Source organism: Ambystoma mexicanum, chromosome 3q (assembly GCF_040938575.1).
Source record: "Ambystoma mexicanum isolate Mex_15411 chromosome 3q, UKY_AmexF1_1, whole genome shotgun sequence".
Classification (NCBI taxonomy): Eukaryota; Metazoa; Chordata; class Amphibia; order Caudata; family Ambystomatidae; genus Ambystoma; species Ambystoma mexicanum.
The window spans coordinates 1256343125-1256364999 of NC_090926.1; the positions used below are offsets into that span (position 1 = coordinate 1256343125).

General features: G+C 48.2%; 1 protein-coding gene across 3 annotated transcripts in view; it reads right to left on the minus strand.

Annotated features, from left to right (window-relative positions):
- DNM2 (dynamin 2) overlaps nt 1-21875 on the minus strand; it is a 1516513-nt gene that overhangs the window by 1124212 nt on the left and 370426 nt on the right. For all 3 annotated transcript variants that reach the window (XM_069604271.1, XM_069604270.1, XM_069604269.1), the window contains exon 3: nt 19360-19509. In XM_069604271.1, the coding sequence (XP_069460372.1) occupies nt 19360-19509 (150 nt within the window). The remainder of the gene's footprint in view (nt 1-19359; nt 19510-21875) is intronic.

Here is a 21875-nt window from a genome sequence, read left to right on the forward strand (position 1 = left end):
CCATCGCCCATGGGGTCAACTGGAAACTCGTACACAATGGGAACCCTGCAGTGTGGCTACCCTAGGAGACCTGGTTCAGGACCAAGAAATCCTAACATTCTCAGACCTCAGCGAGACCATGGAACTACCAGCAGGCCAATTCCTACTCCAGAGAGCAGTAATGCAGGCTATGAAGGACAGATGGCCTGTAGCTGCCATCCTAGCAACGGACAACGAGGTCATAGAAACAATGTTAAACACTGCCGAAGGAGGCCATGAAACCTCACGGCTCTATGAAGCCTTAATGTTAGGCACGACCAGGAATGAGCTTAGAAGCAGAGGAAAGTGGGAAAACGAACTAGGCCTAGAATTTGAGGACAAAGAATGGGAAAAGGTAACTCTCTAACACATGAAAATCTCCAGAAACGCCCGCTTACAACTCATCCAACTATACATCACCAACAGGGCTTACCTAACTCCGGAAACAATATCAAGTTTCAAGGGCACTGCAATCCAGCTATGCCCCAAATGCAACAAGCCAAGGGCGGGAATGACTCGCAAGTTCTGGGGTTGCCCAGTGATACGCACCTTTTGGACACAGGTACCGGGAAGGGTGGCAAAAGCAGACATTGAACTGGAAGTGCACGACCCTGCGGCCTGTATCTTGGGCAGATACAGGCATAACCACAAAAACAAGCCTCTAAACAGACTCAGACTTAATTTATATCACTGTGAAAAGATGCATAGCCATGGGTTGGAAGAGCCCCAGAGTCCCGATCGAAGCGCAGTGGTGGGGTGACCTTACAAAGTGGATAGCTGCCGAGACCTGAGCATGGGAAACCGCAATCCACGAACAGAGGCTGGACTCCAGTGAGGAATTACACCGCTGGGTGTCACTGACTGTACCATTGCTCCACCCTGGTGCAGTGGACGACTCCTCAGAGGGATCGGTCAGCCCTGGCCATTAAACCGGCTTGATATTGGACGGTTAAATTGACCGTGGTCTTGAGGAGAGGAGGGGGGGGGAATTGTGGATGTGTATTAAATATGCAGTATATGATAAAGGTTATGGTTTGTTAATCTGTTGAAAACCAATAAAGAAAGTTTTTTTTAAAAAAAAAAGACAACCAATGCCCAAGCATAGGTAACAAACAGAAAAATTGCACCAATCTTTCTGAAACTATCCTCACTGGGACACCCAGCTCCCTCGATTTCTGATGGAAGTAAAAATGGGCTGGGTAAAATGACGGTAATTGGGGATGAGCAAAAAGATCTGTTCCTAAGATGTCCACTGAGGGAACATTGGTTAGAAATTCCTCAACATCAACTGCTCGAAGATTCCCCAGAAGGCCTAGAATGTGCAATACCAAAACTGTGGCTCGAAGCAATGAATAAGATTCTGCAGTACAATTCTCTCTGCAGAGGAGCGATTCTGGGATACCTCAACAAGATACCAAACCTCTTTTTGTTTGGGTCAGGACATAGAATATGTTAAGTTCCCGAAAGCAACCCGAAACTCGTAGAGGTGGGACTCACGTCAACAAAAGCATGTAAAGCAATGCAGAATAATAAAAAAACTGCAAAAAAATAAATTTGCAGGTCCTTCACAATTTACCGGAGGAGGCAAAAAAGGATAGACGAAAACAGCACCTGAAATACTGGGAAGATCCCAGGACATGCGAGAGTATCAACCCACACTGGATCCACAAAATCTCCCGGGTCTATCAGGGAATCACAGGCCAATACGCTGGCTGCATTACCAGAGATTCACACAAGTACTTCAAAAATTAGGACTGGGGCCTCAGAACCTTTACACAGGACAAAGTAATTGTCACAAGTTGGAATACCCGCGGCCCAAAATCCTTCACAACTAACAAACTAAGAAATACCATTCTCTGTAACACCAACATTATATTCCTTCAGGAGACCTGGCTAATCCATCCTATACTAATAGAAGGTTTTACAATCTTCACAATACCAGCAACTCAGAAGGCAAAGGGTCGTCCATCGGAATGGGGGAGGGGGGTGGAGCTCCTGTTGGGAATCAGTAATTTAATAAGCAAAGATGTCACAATAATACACAGTAACACGGATGGCATCCTAGCATGAAAAACTGGCGTCCAATCTTCAGAGGGACAGGCACTGCTTATAGCAGTGAATGTCTACTGGAACCCTGCCCAGATCAACCTCTAGGACTTCCACTCCCTACTATCAATAGTATTGAAGAAGATAGCCCTGGATTATGGCGAGGCCAATATAATTCGAGCCGGGGACTTTAATGCTCCATGTATTCCGCCTCAAAACCACAGGAATAACTCAAGATGGGCAAAAAAGTCAAAGATCGGAGCACAATGGTCGAATTACCTGAACTCGTGGGGCCGCATCATGTTGAATGGGGCTGTGCCAGGAAACGGCCCTCCGGGCTATACTTGGTCACGAGGCAAGTTCTTCTCTATCCGGGACTATATTTTTGTCTCGGAAGGCATTTTTGAAACAAAACATACATATGGAGACCATCTGGGGGGAAGGGAGCGACCATGCTCACCTAAAAATAGACATATTCAGGCTTCAACACTACCCAAGCCGAAAAGTATGCCCATGACTTAGCTCTGAGAAAAGGTAAAGCAACATTGGTGAAATATAAAAGGAGGGGAAGAAACTAAATGACAACCTCGCTGTCCTTTCCTTGAGAGAACAAAAGGAAAACTGTCATCCTGAAAACTTTAATAAATTAATTTGGTCTGTGTATCCTCCAAGTTCAAGCGGTCCAAGGAGAATTATCCATCATCAGCACTCATTTGATGAAGAAACCTGGTCCTACAAAAAAAATTCTCAGGAGGGAAAGCAGACGGCTGAGAAATCTCAGTGATCAAACCACATTACGAGGAGAACTTCAAAAACTCACTAAGGCCTACAAGCACTGGTCTCATTCGAGAAGAATCATACGCCATCAACAAGACAATGAACAGATGCTTGTGGCGCTTTTCAAAGAGAACAGTCGCAACTTTTGGACCATCATAAATAATCTGGATAAAAAAAAAATAATCAGCCAGCCAGAACATACAATGTAACCTGGTCACAGAAAAAAGTTGGACAGATTACCTTACTAAAAACTTCAAACAATCTGGAGGTCCATGGAAGTGAGATGGAAATTACAAAGTGGGAACTTACCTTCAACACTCAGTTGATAGAAGATTTAATCTTAAAAGCTTCATCCTCAAAAGCGGCCGGCCCTAATGGCCTAAATTATCAGGTCTTAAAACACAACCCTAAAACCTGGGCGAATTCACAGTTTCATCTGTATAATGAAATCTTAGAAAGTCGCTCTTTCCTCCCTCACGGAGAAAAGCAATAATACCACCATTCTACGAGGGGTGCGATCGGTCACAACCGGAGAACTACAGACCGATCGCACTGCTTGATATAGAAAGCAAGATTTTCATGAGGATTCTGCTGATGGACTTTGAAGACTGGGCCAAACAATTAAACATCCCATCAAAATTTCAAACAGGCTTTAGAGGCGGGATGTCCACAGCACTAAATGGCTTGACATTGAACCTACTGGCTGAACATTCAATAAAGGCAGGAGAGGGCCCCATATATGGAGCCTGGATACACTTCTTTAGAGCTTTCGATATGGTGATAAGGGAACGTCTATGGGTCAAAATGAGGGACTGGGGCGTACCACGTGGCCTACTATCTATTCTAATAGAACTACACAAAGATACCTCACTGATGGTTCGGCTCGATGAAGCCGGCCACCTAACTGATTCGATCAAGGTTGAAAAAGGTGTTAGACAAGGTTGCCTGGGTGCGCCCTTTTTCTTTAATGTATATCTGGCTGATCTAGGACCTTTTCTGCAGTCCTGGACAATGGAGAGTCCAAAGCTCAATACAACCAAGGTGCATTGGCTCGCCTACGCTGACGACATCGTCTTGGTCGACAGGACGGCAGTGAGGCTGCAACATCTATCAAACGGATCAAGCGTATATGCCAAATTTAATGGACCTCTAACCCCAAGAAGTCAAACATCTTAGTGTTTGAAACACCCGAACAAGCACATCAACTTTGCAAACTGGTTCCTAGAAGGCGAAGAGACAGTATATCTGGGCTGTGTAGTCCATGCCTCCCCAGCAATTGGTAAATTGGACCAGGAAATAAGGGGGAAATTGGAGAAAGCAGTGCCACAGATGAAGATCCTCCGTGAACTCTGTACATTCTCTATTATACACCTATTGAAGTTCTAGGTCGCAAAAATAGTCCCAATAATTCTGTACGGCTTGGAGTCCATACCAGCACTTTGGGACCTGGACTGGCAAAAAGTGGAAGGCCAAATCTGGAAGAGATCCTTAGGTCTGCCAATGAGCCTCCCAAAGCCAGTTCTCGGGTTCGAATTGGGCCTCAAATCTTTGGAATCACTAGCAGAAGAGACTTCTTTCCCTCTAAAGCCTGATAGCAGAGACAAAAAAAAACTCTGTATGGAGGACATTAACCAACATCTACAAAATCACAAATCGAAAACACAATCATCTGGAACAAAAAGTTCGAGTTTTGGTTGAACCTGACTCATCCATTGAATAGCTGCTTACCAACCCCTTGAAAGCTAAAAAAAAAAAAAAAAAAGACATTGAAACGAGGGACTGGATCAAACCATGAGAGAAAAAGCATCAAATTAAACCCAGGAACGGATTCCTAGTAGTGGATAAAAATTTGGGACAACTACCAAATTATTTAATGAAACATCCAAATTGGGAATCGAGAAGCATATTCCTAAGGGCTTGTCTCAATATAATCAACACAGGAGAAATACTGAATATTAGAGGACAAAACCATAACACAATCAAACTAACGGTTGTGAAGACCCAGTTAATCAAAATCCAAGTCACCTACTTCGGCACTGTGATGGCACACGGGATATAAGTAAACCATTTTTCCAAATTCGTGGACAAAGAGGACTGGATGCATTCAGAACATTTCTGGTCCTGGCTGATTTCGGGTCATAATACAGCCCTTACAATAGCAGTCAGCCAGGTTCTTTTGAGGGATGGACTAACTCAAAAGGTCGACCCATAGAGTGTTACTTCCTTATTTTTAAACAGTTTCAACAAAGTGGCTATGGTCGCTGATCGGCTATGGAATCTATTCAGAAGGCACGCTGATTGTTTGACAATACAGAGGACAGTAAGAGGCTGTCTTATCTTAAGTACAACACTTCGGCCTGGCCGGACTACGTTTCCTTTTTCTTTGCTACATTGTCCATTTCTGCTTTCTCTGTTAAATGAAATTAATTCTCCTCGAAAATATTAGGTCAGAATATTAAAATGTTTCTCTTTTTACGGTTTATTTTAATGTTGTATATTTTTGTAAAGGTCAGTTTCTGACCAAATTTCTTTTTATTTTAAAAGATTGTGAACGAAACGGTTTAGCATAAGGGGGACGCTTGCCAGAGGCCCCCCGAACACGATCTGGGACCTGGAAAAACACAGGGCGCCACTGCGGAGTCACAACGATCTTGCACAGAGACAATGGTAGACGCTTAACCCCCACCATTTATCAAGGTTTCTCTTTGTAACACCACCCGGAAGACAAAACCAGGGTTAGATTGCACAGGTCCAGGCACCCAATGAGGACAGGAGGAGGATAGGGGGGTAAACAGGGTAGCAGGAGGAAGGCAGTTGTAGGTTGTTTGAGTGGGATCAGAGGAGGTGGAAGACCAAGAGACCAACAGGAGGAAGGAGGGTGGAGGTGACTTCTAAAAATCAGGTGACGTATTGGCTAGTGCGCGGAAGAGGGTGTGTGTGTGTGTGTGTGTGTGTGTGTGTGTGTGTGTGTGTGTGTGTGTGTGTGTGTGTGTGTGTGTGTGTGTGTGTGTGTGTGTGTGTGTGTGTGTGTGTGTGTGTGTGTGTGTGTGTGTGTGTGTGTGTGTGTGTGTGTGTGTGTGTGTGTGTGTGTGTGTGTGTGTGTGTGTGTGTGTGTGTGTGTGTGTGTGTGTGTGTGTGTGTGTGTGTGTGTGTGTGTGTGTGTGTGTGTGTGTGTGTGTGTGTGTGTGTGTGTGTGTGTGTGTGTGTGTGTGTGTGTGTGTGTGTGTACACACGTACGTACTTGAGTATAGTCCTAATCACACACCATCTCTATGGGGATCTTACCATCATTGTAATTACACACCATCTCTGTGGGGACATCAACATGATTGCAAGTACACAATGGGCCTCATTCCGACTTTGGAGGTAACCACGCCGCTATTTGCGGCATGGCTGCAACCAAAATCATTCCGACTCCGCCCTGGTGAATGGAGTAATTACCGGTCCATTCCAAGGTTGGAGGGACCGGTAATTCCCCATTCACCAGGGCCCTTCCCCATTCCCAATTGAGCCCCCATAGGGCTCAATGGGAATGGGGAAGGCGCTAATTACGGTACCGTTATTAGCACTAAAGTCCCTTTGCGGGTCCCATCCTAACGCCTGCTAAAAGCAGGCGTTAAGGAAGGACCCGCAAAGTGAACTCGTAGTAGAGCGGTAAGGGTTTAACGGCACTGGTCTCGTTACCGGTGACCATTAACCCTTACCGCCCTACTCGGAATGAGGCCCACTGTCTCTGTTAATTCCACTATTATACACATTCCAAAAGATGGAAGCAACATCATTTCCATTAAACCATTTCTAAAGAGGAGATATGAGTTTGCTGGGTAGATGATGCCTGTGAAAGAATGAGATCTGAATTTGAATGTTTTATTTCGTTTTCCCCACAGTGTGTCAGCCTGGGTCAATCAAGTCATCTCCTATGTCGCAGTTATCTTTTCTGGAACATTTTGAGTGCTTATAATAGTGTTTAATGCCAGAAAATAAGTACCTTTTTAAGTTTCACATGCAAATAAAAAATCTTGTGGGAAATGCCAAACCAGCGAAATCCATCTGGTGTGATGCAGGCAGGTACTCACATGTAGCAATACAGTTGTATAATGTATATGGAGTACTATAAAGTAAGCATTTTTCCATTTGCTTTTGGAGCAATCATCCCAAATAAGAATAATAAAGTAAGTCCCCACAAGGATGGTAACACGCGTTCAAGTCCCCGCAAAGATGGTACCGAACACGCGAGTAAAAATACACATTTTTGCAAATATGAAGTTGGATTCTGTATTATGAATTTTTTCTAGATCTAGTTTTGCTATTAGCCCATTTCTAAAACATTGGGAAGGGTTAGTCCCAACAAGGTGGGGGTGTGTGGGTGGGGGTGTGTGTGTGTGTGTGTGTGTGTGTGTGTGTGTGTGTGTGTGTGTGTGTGTGTGTGTGGGTGTGGGTGTGGGTGTGGGTGTGGGTGTGGGTGTGGGTGTGGGTGTGGGTGTGGGTGTGGGTGTGGGTGTGGGTGTGTGTGTGGGTGTGTGTGTGTGTGTGTGTGTGTGTGTGTGTGTGTGAGTAGTAAGGTGTGCGGAGGAGGGAATAGTGGTGTGCAGGAGGAGCGAGTAAAAAAAATGGAGGAATAGAAAGAAGAGCACGATACTAATATACTATCAAACTTAGGTTTTACACAACGCATCAGCGAACCAACACACATAGGGCAGAACCCTTGATTGGTTAGCTGACAAACTCCAGATTCAATATTGAGTCTAACCAACCTTGTGCGTGGACTGACCACCACCACCTAATTAACTTTAGCATCCTAGCAAAAAAGGTTTTCTCAAGCTCTCCTGCTACGCAGGACATCGCACCCGCAATGTGCGCAAGAAATAAGAGACATAACGTGAAAAACTGCTCCCACTTCTCCTCCCAACTCTCAACGAACACTCCTCCTCTTGCACTGATCCTACTGTCCTGGTAGACACATTGACCATGCTGATTGAATAAGTTGACTAAAAGCCCTTGACATTATTGCACCTATTAAATCTAGGAAACCTAAACCACCTGCTCAACTTCTGGTTCACACCACAGATGAGAGTTCTTAGTGAAGAAAAACATAACCTAGAAGCCTGCTGGAAAGAAATCTCTCTGAAATGAACAAAGCTAGTCTCACCTTAGCCCCCCTGAACTACAAAGAGGCTATGCTCCAGGCCAAAAAAGACACCTATAACAAGCGAATCTTACAAGCCAAATCCAACACTAAAGAGTTGTTTAAGATCCTAAAAGAATTGGAATCCCTGTTCACCCCACCTGATGTGTACTAAAGATAGCACCTGGTGTGCCAATATTCAGAAGGTGCGCCTCGGGAAAATAGCTACACTTCAAGCCAAAATTAACGACAAAAAAATTCTCCCTCGAGATTGACTCGCGAGACAAGCCCCAGCATGATATATCTAAACCTAGCATTCGCACTCAAACCATTCAGCTTTTTGCCCCTCTCTACTACTCAAGTTGAAAATATCATCAACAATCTCAACCTTCCAACTGCCAGGGTGATCTATGTCCAGCCCCTATTATCAAGGAGGCTTCACATAAATTAGCCCCATTCATCACTGCCTTTATAAATTCATCTTTTAGCACAGGTATTGTGCCAGATAACCTGAAGGATGCGTGGGTCATCCCACTTCTTAAAAAACTACATTAGATGCTAGCATACCTAATTACACCACTGTACCCTTCCTGTTAAAAATCTTGGATCGGGCAGCCTACCTGCAGATCCAAGACTATCTGGAAAATAAACTTTTGGGCCTTAGACAATCGGACTTCCGTCCCCGTCACGGTACGGAAACCACTCTTTTTGACCTCAAAACCCAGACTGAAGACCTAAAAGACAAAAGCAAGCTGGCTCTTCTACTCCTTCTCGATCTATCAGCAGCGTTCGACTTGGTAAACCACCAAATCCTCTGTCGTCACCTCAAATTAGCTGCCCACTTCTCAGACAAAGCCACTGCTTGGATCAGTTCATTCCTGAATAATAGATCCACGAGGGTCTTCTTCGCCCACCGCAGCTGCTGAACCATCACCAGTCTCTTGTGGGATACCACAAGGATCATGCGTTTGCCCTACACTCTACAATGTGTTTACGAAACCACTGTTCGATATCTTGGATTATCTGGGTGTCACCTACACCAACTACGCGGATGGCACCCAGATACTCCTCCCCATTACCGGTGACCACACAACCGACACACTATCTACCTAGTCTTCCAAGCCTGGATGGCTCAAAACAAACTTTGTCTCAATGACGAAAAAAGAACAAGTTACTTACCTTATCTGGTAACGTTCTTTTTATGGGATGTTCCTCCGACGTATTCCACATCTATGACAGGTAATGACCACAGCTGTGCTGCTTTGGAACATTTTCAGCAGAGGGCACCATGCGTCGATGACGTTGATATGTTGTTCGTTGAGTGCCTCCGTCGAGGGTCGACGTCACCAGATGTTATATATAGGACGCACATCGCCCGTAGCCTCAGTTGTCGTTTTTTCCCAGAACGCGTGTCACCAATCTTCCGCCAATATGACTGCAGAAAGCCTGACAAAGAAACGGAAGCTGCAATCGCATAAGAAATTCTTGGTAGCGCGGCAGACTGGGAGGGTTCGATGTGGAATAAGTCAGAGGTACATCCCATCGAAAGAACGTTACCAGATAAGGTACGTAACTTGTTCTTCAAGGGGATTGTGTCCTCCATCGTATTCCACATCTATGACAGACTCCCAAAGCAGTACCAACGTATGGAGGTGGGAAAAGAATTTATAATTTTAGAATATTAGAATGCCCAATGAAATTGCTGAATAAAGGACTGCCTTACCAAAGTCCAAATCCTGCCCATGGATGGAATCCAAGGAATAGTGTCTCACAAGAGTATAGATAAAGGCCCATGTGGCTGGTTCGCAAATACTGTGAATGGGAACACCCCTCTGTAGGGCAGTGGAGGCAGCTACACCCCTAGTAGAGTGAGCCCGTAAGCCTACTGGAGGGTCCTTTCCCACCAAACGATAACCCTCAGAGATCGTCAAAATGATCCATCTAGACAAGGTCAGTTTGCAAACAGCCTGACCCAAGCGTCTTCCAGCATAACCAACAAAGAGCTGATCGTCCACTCTGACCCGAGACATCCGTGAGAGATAGAAACTGAAAGCTCTCCTAGGATCCAACTTATGGATCCTCTCCTCTTCCTTACCAGGATGTGGAGGAGGATAAAACGTTGGAAGAGTTACCTTCTGGCTCAAATGGAATTCCGACACAACCTTCGGAGGAAAAGAAGGACGCACCCGCAGGACAACCCTGTCCCTATGGAACACTGTAAAATGAGGTTTTGCGGAAAGTGCCTGCAAATCACTCACTCTCCGTGCGGAAGTAACCGCAACTAAAAACACAGTTTTAAAGGACAACAGTTGTAATGGACAAGAATGTAAGGGCTCAAACGGAGCTCCCATTAGGAACATTAAGACCAAATTCAAATCCCATCCCGGCACCTGGAAAGGCAACGGTGGAAACACATTAGTTAGCCCTTTCAGAAAATGAGAAACCAAAGGGCTCTTAAAATTCCTCAGACAAGCGCTTAATTGTGGACAGCGCCGCCAGGAAACCCTTAATGGTACCCACTTGCAGGCCCTTGTGGGCTAAAGAAAGCAAAAAAGACAAAACCAAGGTTATGGAACATTGGAAAGGATCCACATTCTGTACCCTGCACCAGTCACAGAACTTTCTCCAACAGCAACAGTACAGGGATTTCGTTGAGGGCCTTCTGGCCGAAAGCAACACCTCCATCACGTCTTCGGGCAGGTCCCAACCCTTTTACCTCAACCTTTCAGATACCAAGCATGAAGGCTGAGAGACTTGACCTCTGGGTGGAGAACCCGACCCCCCCCCGTCCCGTGAGAACAGATTGTCTCGGTAGGGAAGACGGCATGGAGGGCGATGGACATGTCTAGAAGGTCCGGGAACCACGTTCTCCGGGCCCATGCCGGAGCAATGAGGATCATCCGGGAACCAAACCTCTGCAACACTTGCGGAATGATGGGGACTGGTGGAAACGTGTACAGCAGTGGGAAGGACCACTCCACTAAGAACGCATCCCTTAAGGCTCCTCTTGGAGGAAATTCCCGCGAACAGAATCTTTCGCACTTCCGGTTGACACTGGTGGGGAAGAGATCCACTTGTGGGATTCCCTAAAGGGTGAAAATCTCCAACAGAACTTCCTGAGCCAGCTCCCACTCGTGAGAGACCGTGCTCTGCCTGCTCAGAGCATCCGCCGCCGAGTTTTTGTCTCCAGCCAGATGAACTGCTGAGATCGAAATTTCCTGCTGGATGGCCCAGAACCAAAGCTGCATTGCCTCCCTGCACAACGGGAGTGACCCTGCCCCCCCCTTTTTTGTGGAGGTAGTGCATGGCCACTGTATTGTCTGTCATAATCAGGACATTCTTCCCCCGCACAGACGACAGAAAAGCCTTCAGCCTGACAGCCCGCAGCTCTAACAGATTGATGTGGAGTCTGGACTCCGACAGAGACCAATGGCTGCTGGCTGTCAACTCGTTGGCATGAGCTCCCCAACCCGTGAGGGATGCTTCCGTTACGATCGTCACCTCTGGCCAAGGTTGCCAAAACGGAGCTCCCTTCATCAGATTGCCTTCGACTGCCCACCACAGAAGATCATGTGTGACCGAGGGCGAAATCTGAATGGGATCCGACATCCCGCCGGAGAACTGCGACCACTGCATCTTGAGAGCCCACTGCAGAGATCTCAAACGCAGCCTGGCCTCTGGCACCAGGAAAATGCAGGAGGCCGAGCAACCTCAAGAACTCGAACGCCGGGAGACTCTGGGCATGATTAAACTTGTCCACCATCTGCAGAATGTGATGAGCCCTCACCTGGGAAGGCGAACACTGGCCCCGGGACGTGTAGCACTGCTCCGATGTACTGGAGCCACTAGGTAGGTGTCAAATGGGACTTCTTTAAATTGAGGGAAAAACCCAGCTTGTGAAGGGAGTGGCAGGTGACGGACAGATCTAGGACTTGCTCGGGCGAGCGCACCCTGATCAACCAATCGTTCAGGTAGGGGTAGACGTGAATCCCCCTTTCCTGAGATACGCTGCCACCGCCACCACCATCAGCTTGGTGAAGACCCTTGGGCGGAGGTCAATCCGAACGGCAGGACTCCAAACTGAAAACGCGAGTCCCAACCGTGAACCTCAGGTACTTCCTGTGCTTGGGATGAATCGGCACATGAAATTAAGCATCCTTGAGGTCGAGAGACACCAACCAATCCTGAAGTTGAAGGGCCTGTAGGACTTGAGAAAGAGCTACCATCTTGAACGTGTCCTTCCTCAGGAGCTTGTTCAGCCCACGCAAGTCCATGATGGGTCTCAATCCCCAGTCTTTTTTCGGAATAAAAAAATAAGGGGAATACCATCACTTGTTTCTCTCCGCTACAAGCACCAGTTCTATGGAGCCTTTCTCCAGCAGGGATAGGATTTCCTGTGCAAGGAGCGGATCCGGACGCTTCAAAGAGAGCTTCCCCGGTGGATTGTCGTGAGGCCTCTGCCGGATGGGAAGACAGTAGCCGTGGGTTATCCAGAACCCACACATCTGAAGCAATGGCACGCCATTCTCCAAGATGCTGCGCAAGTCTGCCCCCAACCGACGAACCATGGGACATGGCCTCATGACTGAGCGGATGCGGCTGCGGCAGTGCTGAGGGCAAAGAGGCAACTGCCCGAGTGGCTTTGGCACCTCGAGTACCTTGCTTTCCACCTCTGGTACTCCTACGGTGGCCCCTTTGAGTGGCAGCTCCTCTCGATCTACCAAAGGAAGCGTAGTACCGAAAGGAACCTCCCGTCCATTGCTGTCCCCTAGGACGAAACGGCAGAGGTTGACGTACTGTAAAGCTCAAAGACTTTGCTGCAGCTTTGGAGGTCTGCAACCTCTCAAGGCTCTCGTCAGCCTTGTTGCCAAAAAAATGGACACCATCAAAGAGCATGTTGAGAAGCTGAGATTGCACATCAGGAGCAAACCCAGACTTCCGCAACCACGCAAACCTACGTATCATGGTGCTCGCAGCCATAGACCGACTGACAGTCTGCCATGTCCAAACCCGACTGAACGGCTTCACACATGGCATCCTTGCCGTCCTGCACGAGGGCTAGAAAACCATCCCGTTCCTCCCCTTTGGGAATATGCTCAGCCGCCAAAGATGCACAATTCCACAGAGTGTGAGTGAATCTTGCCAAGGTACAAACTGAGTTGGCTGCCTTCAAAGCCATATCCCCAGATGAAAATACCTTCTTCGCCCAACCATCAAATCCCTTATCGTCCCTATCAGGAGGGATGGCAGGGTACGCAGCCTGCTATGCGGGGGCCGTAGCCGCCTGCACCAAACTCTCCGCCGTAGGGTGCATCGACAATAATAATAATAAACAAACAAGTAGCAGGGGTCACTACTGGCTGGACGGTATTTTTTCGGAAGAGACTTATTCACTGACGGGAGACTCTCCGGAGCAGTCCAAACTGCTGCCACCCTTCTTTGCAAAGCCATATGAAATGGCAACACCGGGTCAGTGGGTGGACCTTGGGCCAGGATTTCCGTTAGATCATCCTGATCAAAAACAGGTGGAGCAGACCACCCCACGTATTCAGTCACCCTCGACATGAGACGCCTATAAGAGGATTCGGCATGTGACCCCGGCTCAGGCCTCTCAAACTCCACCTCCGGAGAGATGTCAAGACCACTGGCGTCATGCAGGGACTTGACTGAGTTCCTCCAACTGACTGTGCCCAGACACAAGGTCATCAGGAACATCAGGAGGCACAATCATCTCCTGCTCAGACCCTTCCTCCACCTCTGAAATATAAGGTTGGAACAAATCCAATCTGGGAGGAGGAACAGAATAGGGCTCAAAAGCAGGCCTCACAGATTTACTGAGAGCCTTCCTCAGAGTTTCCACAGCCATCCGGGGAACCTCCAGCAAATCCTCCACAAACGGCGTCGAAGGCGCCGATGGATTCGGCGTCGACCGAGGCACCTACGACGTCGACAACCTCTTCGAGGCCAAAGCCTCGAGAATGTCCCCCAATGGACACAGCGCCGACGAATTCGATGGCAGAGCCTCGAGAGAGCCCGTCAATGGACACGCCGCCAATGCGTTCCTCGAAGGCTTCACAGGTTCCGCCAGACTCAACGGCGTCGAGGACTGGGACCTGGACCTGGCACGTCTATGGCAATCTCCCTTGTCCGAGCGGGACCTCGACGGCTCCCAATGATCACGCCGACCGCCAGAGCCCGAAGGCATGCGAGTGGTGGACCGAGCCCGTTCCTTTCCGGCTTCTTTCAAAGGCGCGGATGGAACTGTGCCTTGCGATTCAAAAATCGCCACCATCTGCCGGCGGAATGAATCCCATTCGGGCGGCAACGAAGACTGGGAGGGACAAGTCAACCGTCTAGCGGAGTCCTCCGATGAAGAAGGGGAAGGTGACCGGTGGCAGCGCTTCCTAGAATGCCTCAACAAGGCAGAGGAATGGCAGAAACCACTCCTAGACCGAGCCCTGGACTTTCGAGGGGTGACTCGCCATGCAGACTTCTACTTATGGGGCTTAGAAACCCTACCTTCAGTTTCTTCTTCCGTTCCCGCAAGGCCTTAGATGTCAGGGACTGACACTCCTCTCAGTAGTCTGTGGCGTGGCTTCGCCGAGACACCAAAGGATGAGGTTGTGCGGGTCCATGATGGACATCTTCGACCAGCAGTCCCGACACTTTAAAACCTGACTTCGGGTAGCAGAAGAAGACAAAGATATATTCGCACACAAGAATCGTGCGCGCCGAGATTCCGAAGCAAACACGTTTGCGGAAAAAAACGGAACCGAGGATACGGGTGCCGTCCTTCCCATCTATAACATCCGGTGACGTCGACCCTCGACGGAGGCCCTCGAGGAACAACGTATCGACGCAGGACGCCCTCTGCCGAAAATGTTCCCAAGCAGCACAGCAGTGGTTCTTACCGGTCATAGATGTGGAATACGTCGGAGGACACAATCTCCTCGAAACAGAGCTTTTCATCCTGTGCTCCCATTAGAGACTTTACAAATTAGACCCCTCTTTCAAATCATTTGTCATTGATGGTAACATCATTGAAGTTACGAACGACACCAAAACATTAGGTATATTCTTGAATTCACACTATCCCTCTCGACAAACTAAGGCAGTATCCTCGGCCGCAGCCTACACCTGTAAACTCATCACTGCCTGCCGACCCTTCCTCACACCAGCCAACTGTACTACACTAGCCAGGGCCCTGGTTATGTCCAAAATCGATTAGTGCAACTCTCTCTACCTAGGCACAAACCAATACAATCTCAACAAATTACAGATTATCCAAAATAATGCCATCAGAGCCACGTTAAACATGCCCAGGAACCATCACATTTCTGACACTAGGCGGAGCCTTCACTGGCTTCCAGTATCACAAAGAGTTTCACTCAAAACACTTGCCCCGACGCAGAAAATGCCTCGCCAATCAAGCGCCCAACTACCTGGCCTGCAGATTTGCTTACCACACTTCCAACAGACCCCTCAGATCTGCCCAAGCCAATTGCCTGTCCATACCTCGCTTCAGGCTACAAGGATCAGATGGGATCAGCTTCCCAGCCCTTGCTGCTAAACTATGGAACTCGCTCCCTAACCCTCTTAGAGCTGAACCTTCATTCCTTGCCTTCAAGAGCAAGGCCAAAGCATTGCTGTCTGCCCAAGACCTTTCCCGGCATGCCCTTAGCCCTTAGCTACCACCTGTGCTTTCTGATTCATTGTATAAAGCTGCTTGTGTATATATCCTGTAAACACGCTGCCTACATCTTTACTTGCACATACTTGGTGCTTGGCGATTGGCCCTGCTTATCACCGCTGCTATGACTAAATGATGCTATTTTTTCCTTACTGTACATTACGCTTTGTCAATCTGCCATTTAACTTGTATATTATCATTATTGTATATTATTTGTATATTATTTGTCAATGGTTGCAACCGGGAGGCAGGAGCCGGCCGTACCACCTAAGGCCCACAAGGGGGCCCAGCCTCCATTCTCTCTTCCTCTCCCACTCTTCACCTCGAGCTGGAACTCCAGCACCCTCCATCTGCGCTGGACTGAAAATCACACGGCGCTATGCTGGGGCTAAGGATTCTGGAGACATCATCATTGACTTTGCATGGCATGGCAATGCGAGTGACATTTAATCTTGGTCGAATGCTCACAAATCCATCGTGCAATTGAATCATATGGATGCTGTGTCCAGCATGGTGCGTCCCTCTCACTTGTTGCTGCGTGCACCTTTCGTTTCATGTGTTGCCCTGCTAAATGCCACCTTGCCAAGGCCCTCCAAGATGGCTGTTGGTTCGTTTTTTGCTACTCTGAAAAATATGTGAATTGTTTCCTGCTTTGTGGACCAGCCCCTACCCCCTCTCCCATTGGTTGCAATTGGCCACTTTAGCCAATGGCTGCAACCGGGAGGCGGGAGCCGGCCGCACCACCCAAGGCCCACAATGAAGGCCCGGTCTACCCATGTCCACCACAGTAAACCTATCGCCTGCCCCCTATTAGTGTCTGTGTGCCCCCTTAGCCCCATGAGTGTCTGTGTGTCCCCCCTTGCCCCGTGAGTCTTTGTGCCCCCCCTTGCCCCATGAGTGCCTTTGTACCCCCCTTACCCCTCGTGAGTGTGCCCCCTTTGCCCCCCCGAGAGTGTGCCCCCCTTGCCCCCCGAGAGTCCTTGTGCCCCCTTTCCCCCCATGAGTGCCTTTGTACCCCCATTACCCCTAGTGAGTATGCCCCCTTTGCCCCCCGAGAGTCTTTGTGCCCCCCTTGCGTCTTTGTGCCCCCCTTGCCCCATGAGAGTATTTGTGCCCCCCCTTGCCCCCTTGAGAGTCTTTGTACCCCCTACCCCCCGTGAGTGCCTTTGTACCCCATTACCCCTCGTAAGTGTGCCCCCTGAGAGTCTTTGTGCCCCCCTTGCGTCTTTGTGCCCCCCTTGCCCCCTGTGTCTGTGTGCCCCCTTACCCCCCGTGAGTGTGTGTGCCCCCTGTTAATGTCTGTGTGCCCCTAATGCCCCTCGTGAACTGCCTGTCTGCCCCCTCCCTCCTCTATGAATCCCCCTTCTTTTGTTCTTTTGCCTCCATCCTACTCTTCACCCCACTCTATTCTCCCTCCTCTCCTACTCTTCCCTCCTCCCTGCCCCTTGCCTCCTCCTTGTTAGCTTCCGGCACTACCTCAACTGCCGTAAGGTATAGTAAATCTATAGTTGTCTGTTTTTTGCAGCCACCTTCCTCCCACCTCCATCCCCCCTTTTCCTCTTTAATTTTCCTGTTAAGCGTGGTACTATCCCTATTGCCGTCAGGCATAGTAATCATAGCTGCCTGGCTTTGCAGCCTCCATGCCCTCCCCTCTTCCTCCACCCCCATCTTTCATTGTCCTGTGCACTTACTCATCATTTGTCCCGTGATTTTTAATATCAGCTTGTCTGTCTACCCTCCTTCCCTCCCGTCTTCTCTGACCTCCCCCCGCCTCTATAAAATTTGTCTGACCTATTTTGACAGTAGCTTGTTTGTTCCTCTCCTTCTCCTGAACTCCAGTCCCCTCTTCCCCTTCCTCTTGTATACTTCATGCACTACATCAATTGTCGTCAGGCATAGTAATGTTACTGATTGTTCTGTTCTCCTTTTCCCTTCCCTCTTTGCCTTATCTGTTCCATGCACTTGCACTATCTGAAGTGTCGCCAGGCCTACCCAGATAGTTATTTTTCACATTCTGTATTGTTTCAAGCACTTTAAGAATGGAACTGTATTTTCCCCATGCTCCCTCCCTCCTTGAAGCGCTTTGAAACACATTGTGTATAGGCGCTATATAAATAAACAATTCAATATGTCCATGTCAATCTGCCATGTAAGTGAGGCTCCCGGATGCCCTTGGGCCAGGTGCGCTATATAAATAAAATACAAATACGAAGGACAGAGAAGGGGTTGGAGGAGAAGATTAGGGAGATGTAGGGCGAGGGCAAGGGGAACGTGAGCGTGATAGAAAGAAGACCAAGTCAGGCAGAGTGTAAGGCATAATTTCCTACCCCCAAGAACAACAAGTGCAGTAGGGACAGTCTTAGATTTCCCCTGTGGGAGGCTCAACCGAGAAAGGCAGTCTGCCTTTAGGTACTCAGCCAGCCTAAAACAAAACCTCGACGATAGGGGAAATAAGCCCCATCTACTAACCTGGGGTAAGGGAGGCCTGGGGTAGGGAGGTGGAATGTTACAACACTGCCATAGAGGCCACTGGAAAAATCCTTCAACCATCTTTGAGGCTTGGATGTTTAGGACCTCTGACAGCACAGTTTAAAACCCTACAAGCCCAATTAAAAGCAACGGGTGCAAATTATGCCTGCAGTTTGACTGCTCCGTTTCTCTAATGCTTTATTTTGGGATCTTTCCAGTTCACGGTCTCCGGGTTTTACCAAATTCTAAAAACACTATTCAAAAGCAATTCAAACTACTTCTGAAGATTCAGCGACTTCTGCAGAGTCTCTCAAATAAAGAAATCCCTGTAACATACTGCATATGCTGCTGCCAATGCTACATTCATTTTCATCAATGCATGAAAGGTCTACACTGCTGGAGGAGCAGGGCATATCCCTTTATTGAGTGGGTAGCACAAAATAAAGGGAACACACAGTTGGTTCATCAACACCCCTCATGACATTTAGTCAACAAGTTGTAATGGTTTGCACAGACCACTAGATGCACAAGGGAATCTAAAAACAGATCCACAATCAGAAACCGTGGACATTCTCTTACTATATGCTGCAGCCTTGTTCCTTTTCCCACCCTGATCCCCCCCTCTTGAAAGTATAGCCTTGACTGCACTGCCACAGTTCCACCTTGGAGTCACGCACTATACCAAGAGGCCCTGAAACCGAGGTACAGATGCCATTTCAAACCTAGGAAAATCAATTTACCACGAGAAAGGTTTAATGAGTGCCCGTCGGTTTGGATTGCACCCCCGCTTCCCAAACACATGATGGGGATTTTCCTCCTAACTGGTCGGATGACACCTTACGTGTTTGGAGATGACGGGAGGGCAGCCTGGCTTTAACAGAAAAAGGAAAATGAAATGCACACAGCTCCAACAGAGGCTCACTGGAAAGATCCAACAGGTTACACTCCTTTAAATCTATAAATGACCACATTCCTGCTTGCGACCAACAAAGAATTCTCCAGTCCAATGCCTTTCAATGAAAGCAAAAAGGAGCACTGGCATTGTGTGGTTACACTGTAAAAAAAGTGCCTGAGCTCAAATCCCAGATCTAAGCTGAATCGATTACCACATGGACACTACCAACCGCAGACATGCCTCCTTGCCCCCACAGGGATTTAGCATGCTTTGACATTCCATCGGCCGGCCCTCAGACCCTTTCACAGACATTTAATGGACCACCCGATCAGCACTCACCGTGTGGAGAATAGACGCGGAGGTTGATGGGGACGGGGGAGATTCCTTTGTTGTTCCCGGTGACCCGATCGGTCTCCGCCTCGATTTCTTGGCGGACCTCATCAAAGTCTGTAAACTTTTTAGACTTGCAGTGAAGGAACTCTGCATATTCTGGAAGAGACGAATAAGAAAAAAAACACCATTACACACAAGAAAAAGCAACATTCAACACAAAAGCGGAGATAGAGGTTCACAGGAGGAAATGCACCCGCTAAATAGCAGGGTCAGAAGCTTCCAGGTGGGCCACCTAAATCACATAAATATTCGAAGCCTGTGGGTTGCATATTCGTGTAATTTCACAACACCACAGTTCGGTGCTGCTTATATGAACAGGTTAGGCAGTCAGAAAAGCAACACTGATAACATGAATGAAATGGTCAAGGAAAGTGAGGATCTTAGGAGTAAGAAAGAAAGTCTTTATGATGAGTAAAACAAGTTACTTCCCTTATCTGGTAACGTTCTTTCGATGGGATTTTCCTCCGACTTATTCCACATCTATGACCGGTAATGACCACAGCTGTGCTGCTTCGGAAATTTTTTCGGCATAGGCGTCCTGCGTCAATGACATCGATAAGTTGTCCCTCGAGGGCCTCCGCCGAGGGTCGACGTCACCAGATATTATATACAGGACGCACGGCACCCGTAGCCTCAGTTGTAGTTTTTTCCGAGAACGTGTGGCACCATTCTCCTGCCAGAATGACTGCAGAGAGCCTTGCGGAAACGTAAGCTGCAATCGCATAAGAAATTCTGTAGAGGGGAAGGCTGGGAGGGTTTGATGTGGAATATGTCGGAGGAACATCCCATCCAAAGAACGTTACCAGATAAGGTAAGTAACTTGTTCTTCCAGGGGATTGTGTCCTCCGATGAATTCCACATCTATGACAGACTCCCCAAGCAGTACCAACGTATGGAGGTAGGAAAACAATTTACAAATTTAGAATATTAGAATGCCCAATCAAATTGCTGAATAGAGGATTGCCTTACCAAAGGCCAAATCCTGCCCATGGATGGAGCCCAAGAAATATTGTCTCACAAAAGTATGGCCCATGTGGCTGCTTCACAAATATTGCGAATCTGAAGCCCCTCTGTAGAGCGGTGGAGGCCGCCATATCCCTAGTAGAGTGAGCCCGTAATCCTACTGGAGGGTCCTTTCCCGCCAAACGGTAACACTCAGATCGTCAAAACGATCCATCTGGACATGGTCTGCTTGGAAACAGCCTGACCCAAACACCTTCCAGCATAACCAACAAAGAGCTGATCGTCCACTCTGACCCGGGACATCCGTGAGAGATAGAAACTCAAAGATCTCCTAGGATCCAACCTATGGAGCCTCTCCTGTTCCTTACCAGGATGTGGAGGAGGATAAAAACGCCGGAAGAGTTACCTTCTGGCTCAAATGGAATTCCAACACAACCTTCAGAAGAAAAGAAGGCTGCACCCTACGGACAACCCTGTCCTTATGGAACACAGTGAAGGGTGGCTTGGCGGAAAGTGCCTGCAAGTCACTCACTCTGCGTGCGGAAGTAACCGCAACAAAAAATACAGTTTTAAAGGATAACGGTCGTAACGGACAAGAATGTAAGGGCTGAAACGGAACTTTAAAACCAAATTCAAATCCCATCCCGGCACCTGGAAAGGTGACGGTGGAAACACATTAGTTAGCCCTTTTAGAAACTGAAATTAAAGGAATCTTAAAATAAGAACATTCCTCAGACAAGAGCTTAAATATAGACAGCGCCACCAGGTAAGCCTTAATGGTACCCACTTGCAGGCCCTTGTGGACTAAGGGAAGCAAAAAAGACAAAACCAAAGGAATGCAACATTGGAAAGGATCCACATTCTGTACCCTGCACCAGTCGCAAAACTTTCTCCAACGGTACAGGGATTTCGTGGCGAATGACAGGGACTGGAGAAAATGCGTACTGTAGTGTAAAGGACCACTTCACTATGAACGCATCCCCTAAGGCTCCTCTTGGAGGAAATTCCCGCGAGCAGAATCTTTCACACTTCCGGTTGACACTGGTGGTGAAGAGATCCACTTGTGGGGTTCCCCAAAGGGCGAAGATCTCCAACAGAACTTCCTGAGCCAGCTCCCACTCGTGAGAGAGCGTGCTCTGCCTGCTCAGAGCATCTGTCACTGCGTTTTCGTCTCCGGCCAGATGAACTGCCGAGATCGAAATTTCCTGCTGGATGGGCCAGAACCAGAGCTGCATCGCCTCCCTGCACAACGGGAGTGACCCTGCCCCCCCCTCTTGTTGAGTTAGTGCATGGCCAACACCTTATTGTCCGTCATAATCAGGACATTCTTCCCCCGCAGACGGGGGGGGGCAGCTTTAACAGATTGATGTGGAGTCTGGACGCCGACTGAGACCAATGGCCGCTGGCCGTCAACTCGTTGGCATGAGCTCCCCAGCCCATGAGAGATGCGTCCATCACGATCGTCACCTCCAGCCAAGGTTGCCAAAACAGAGCTCCCT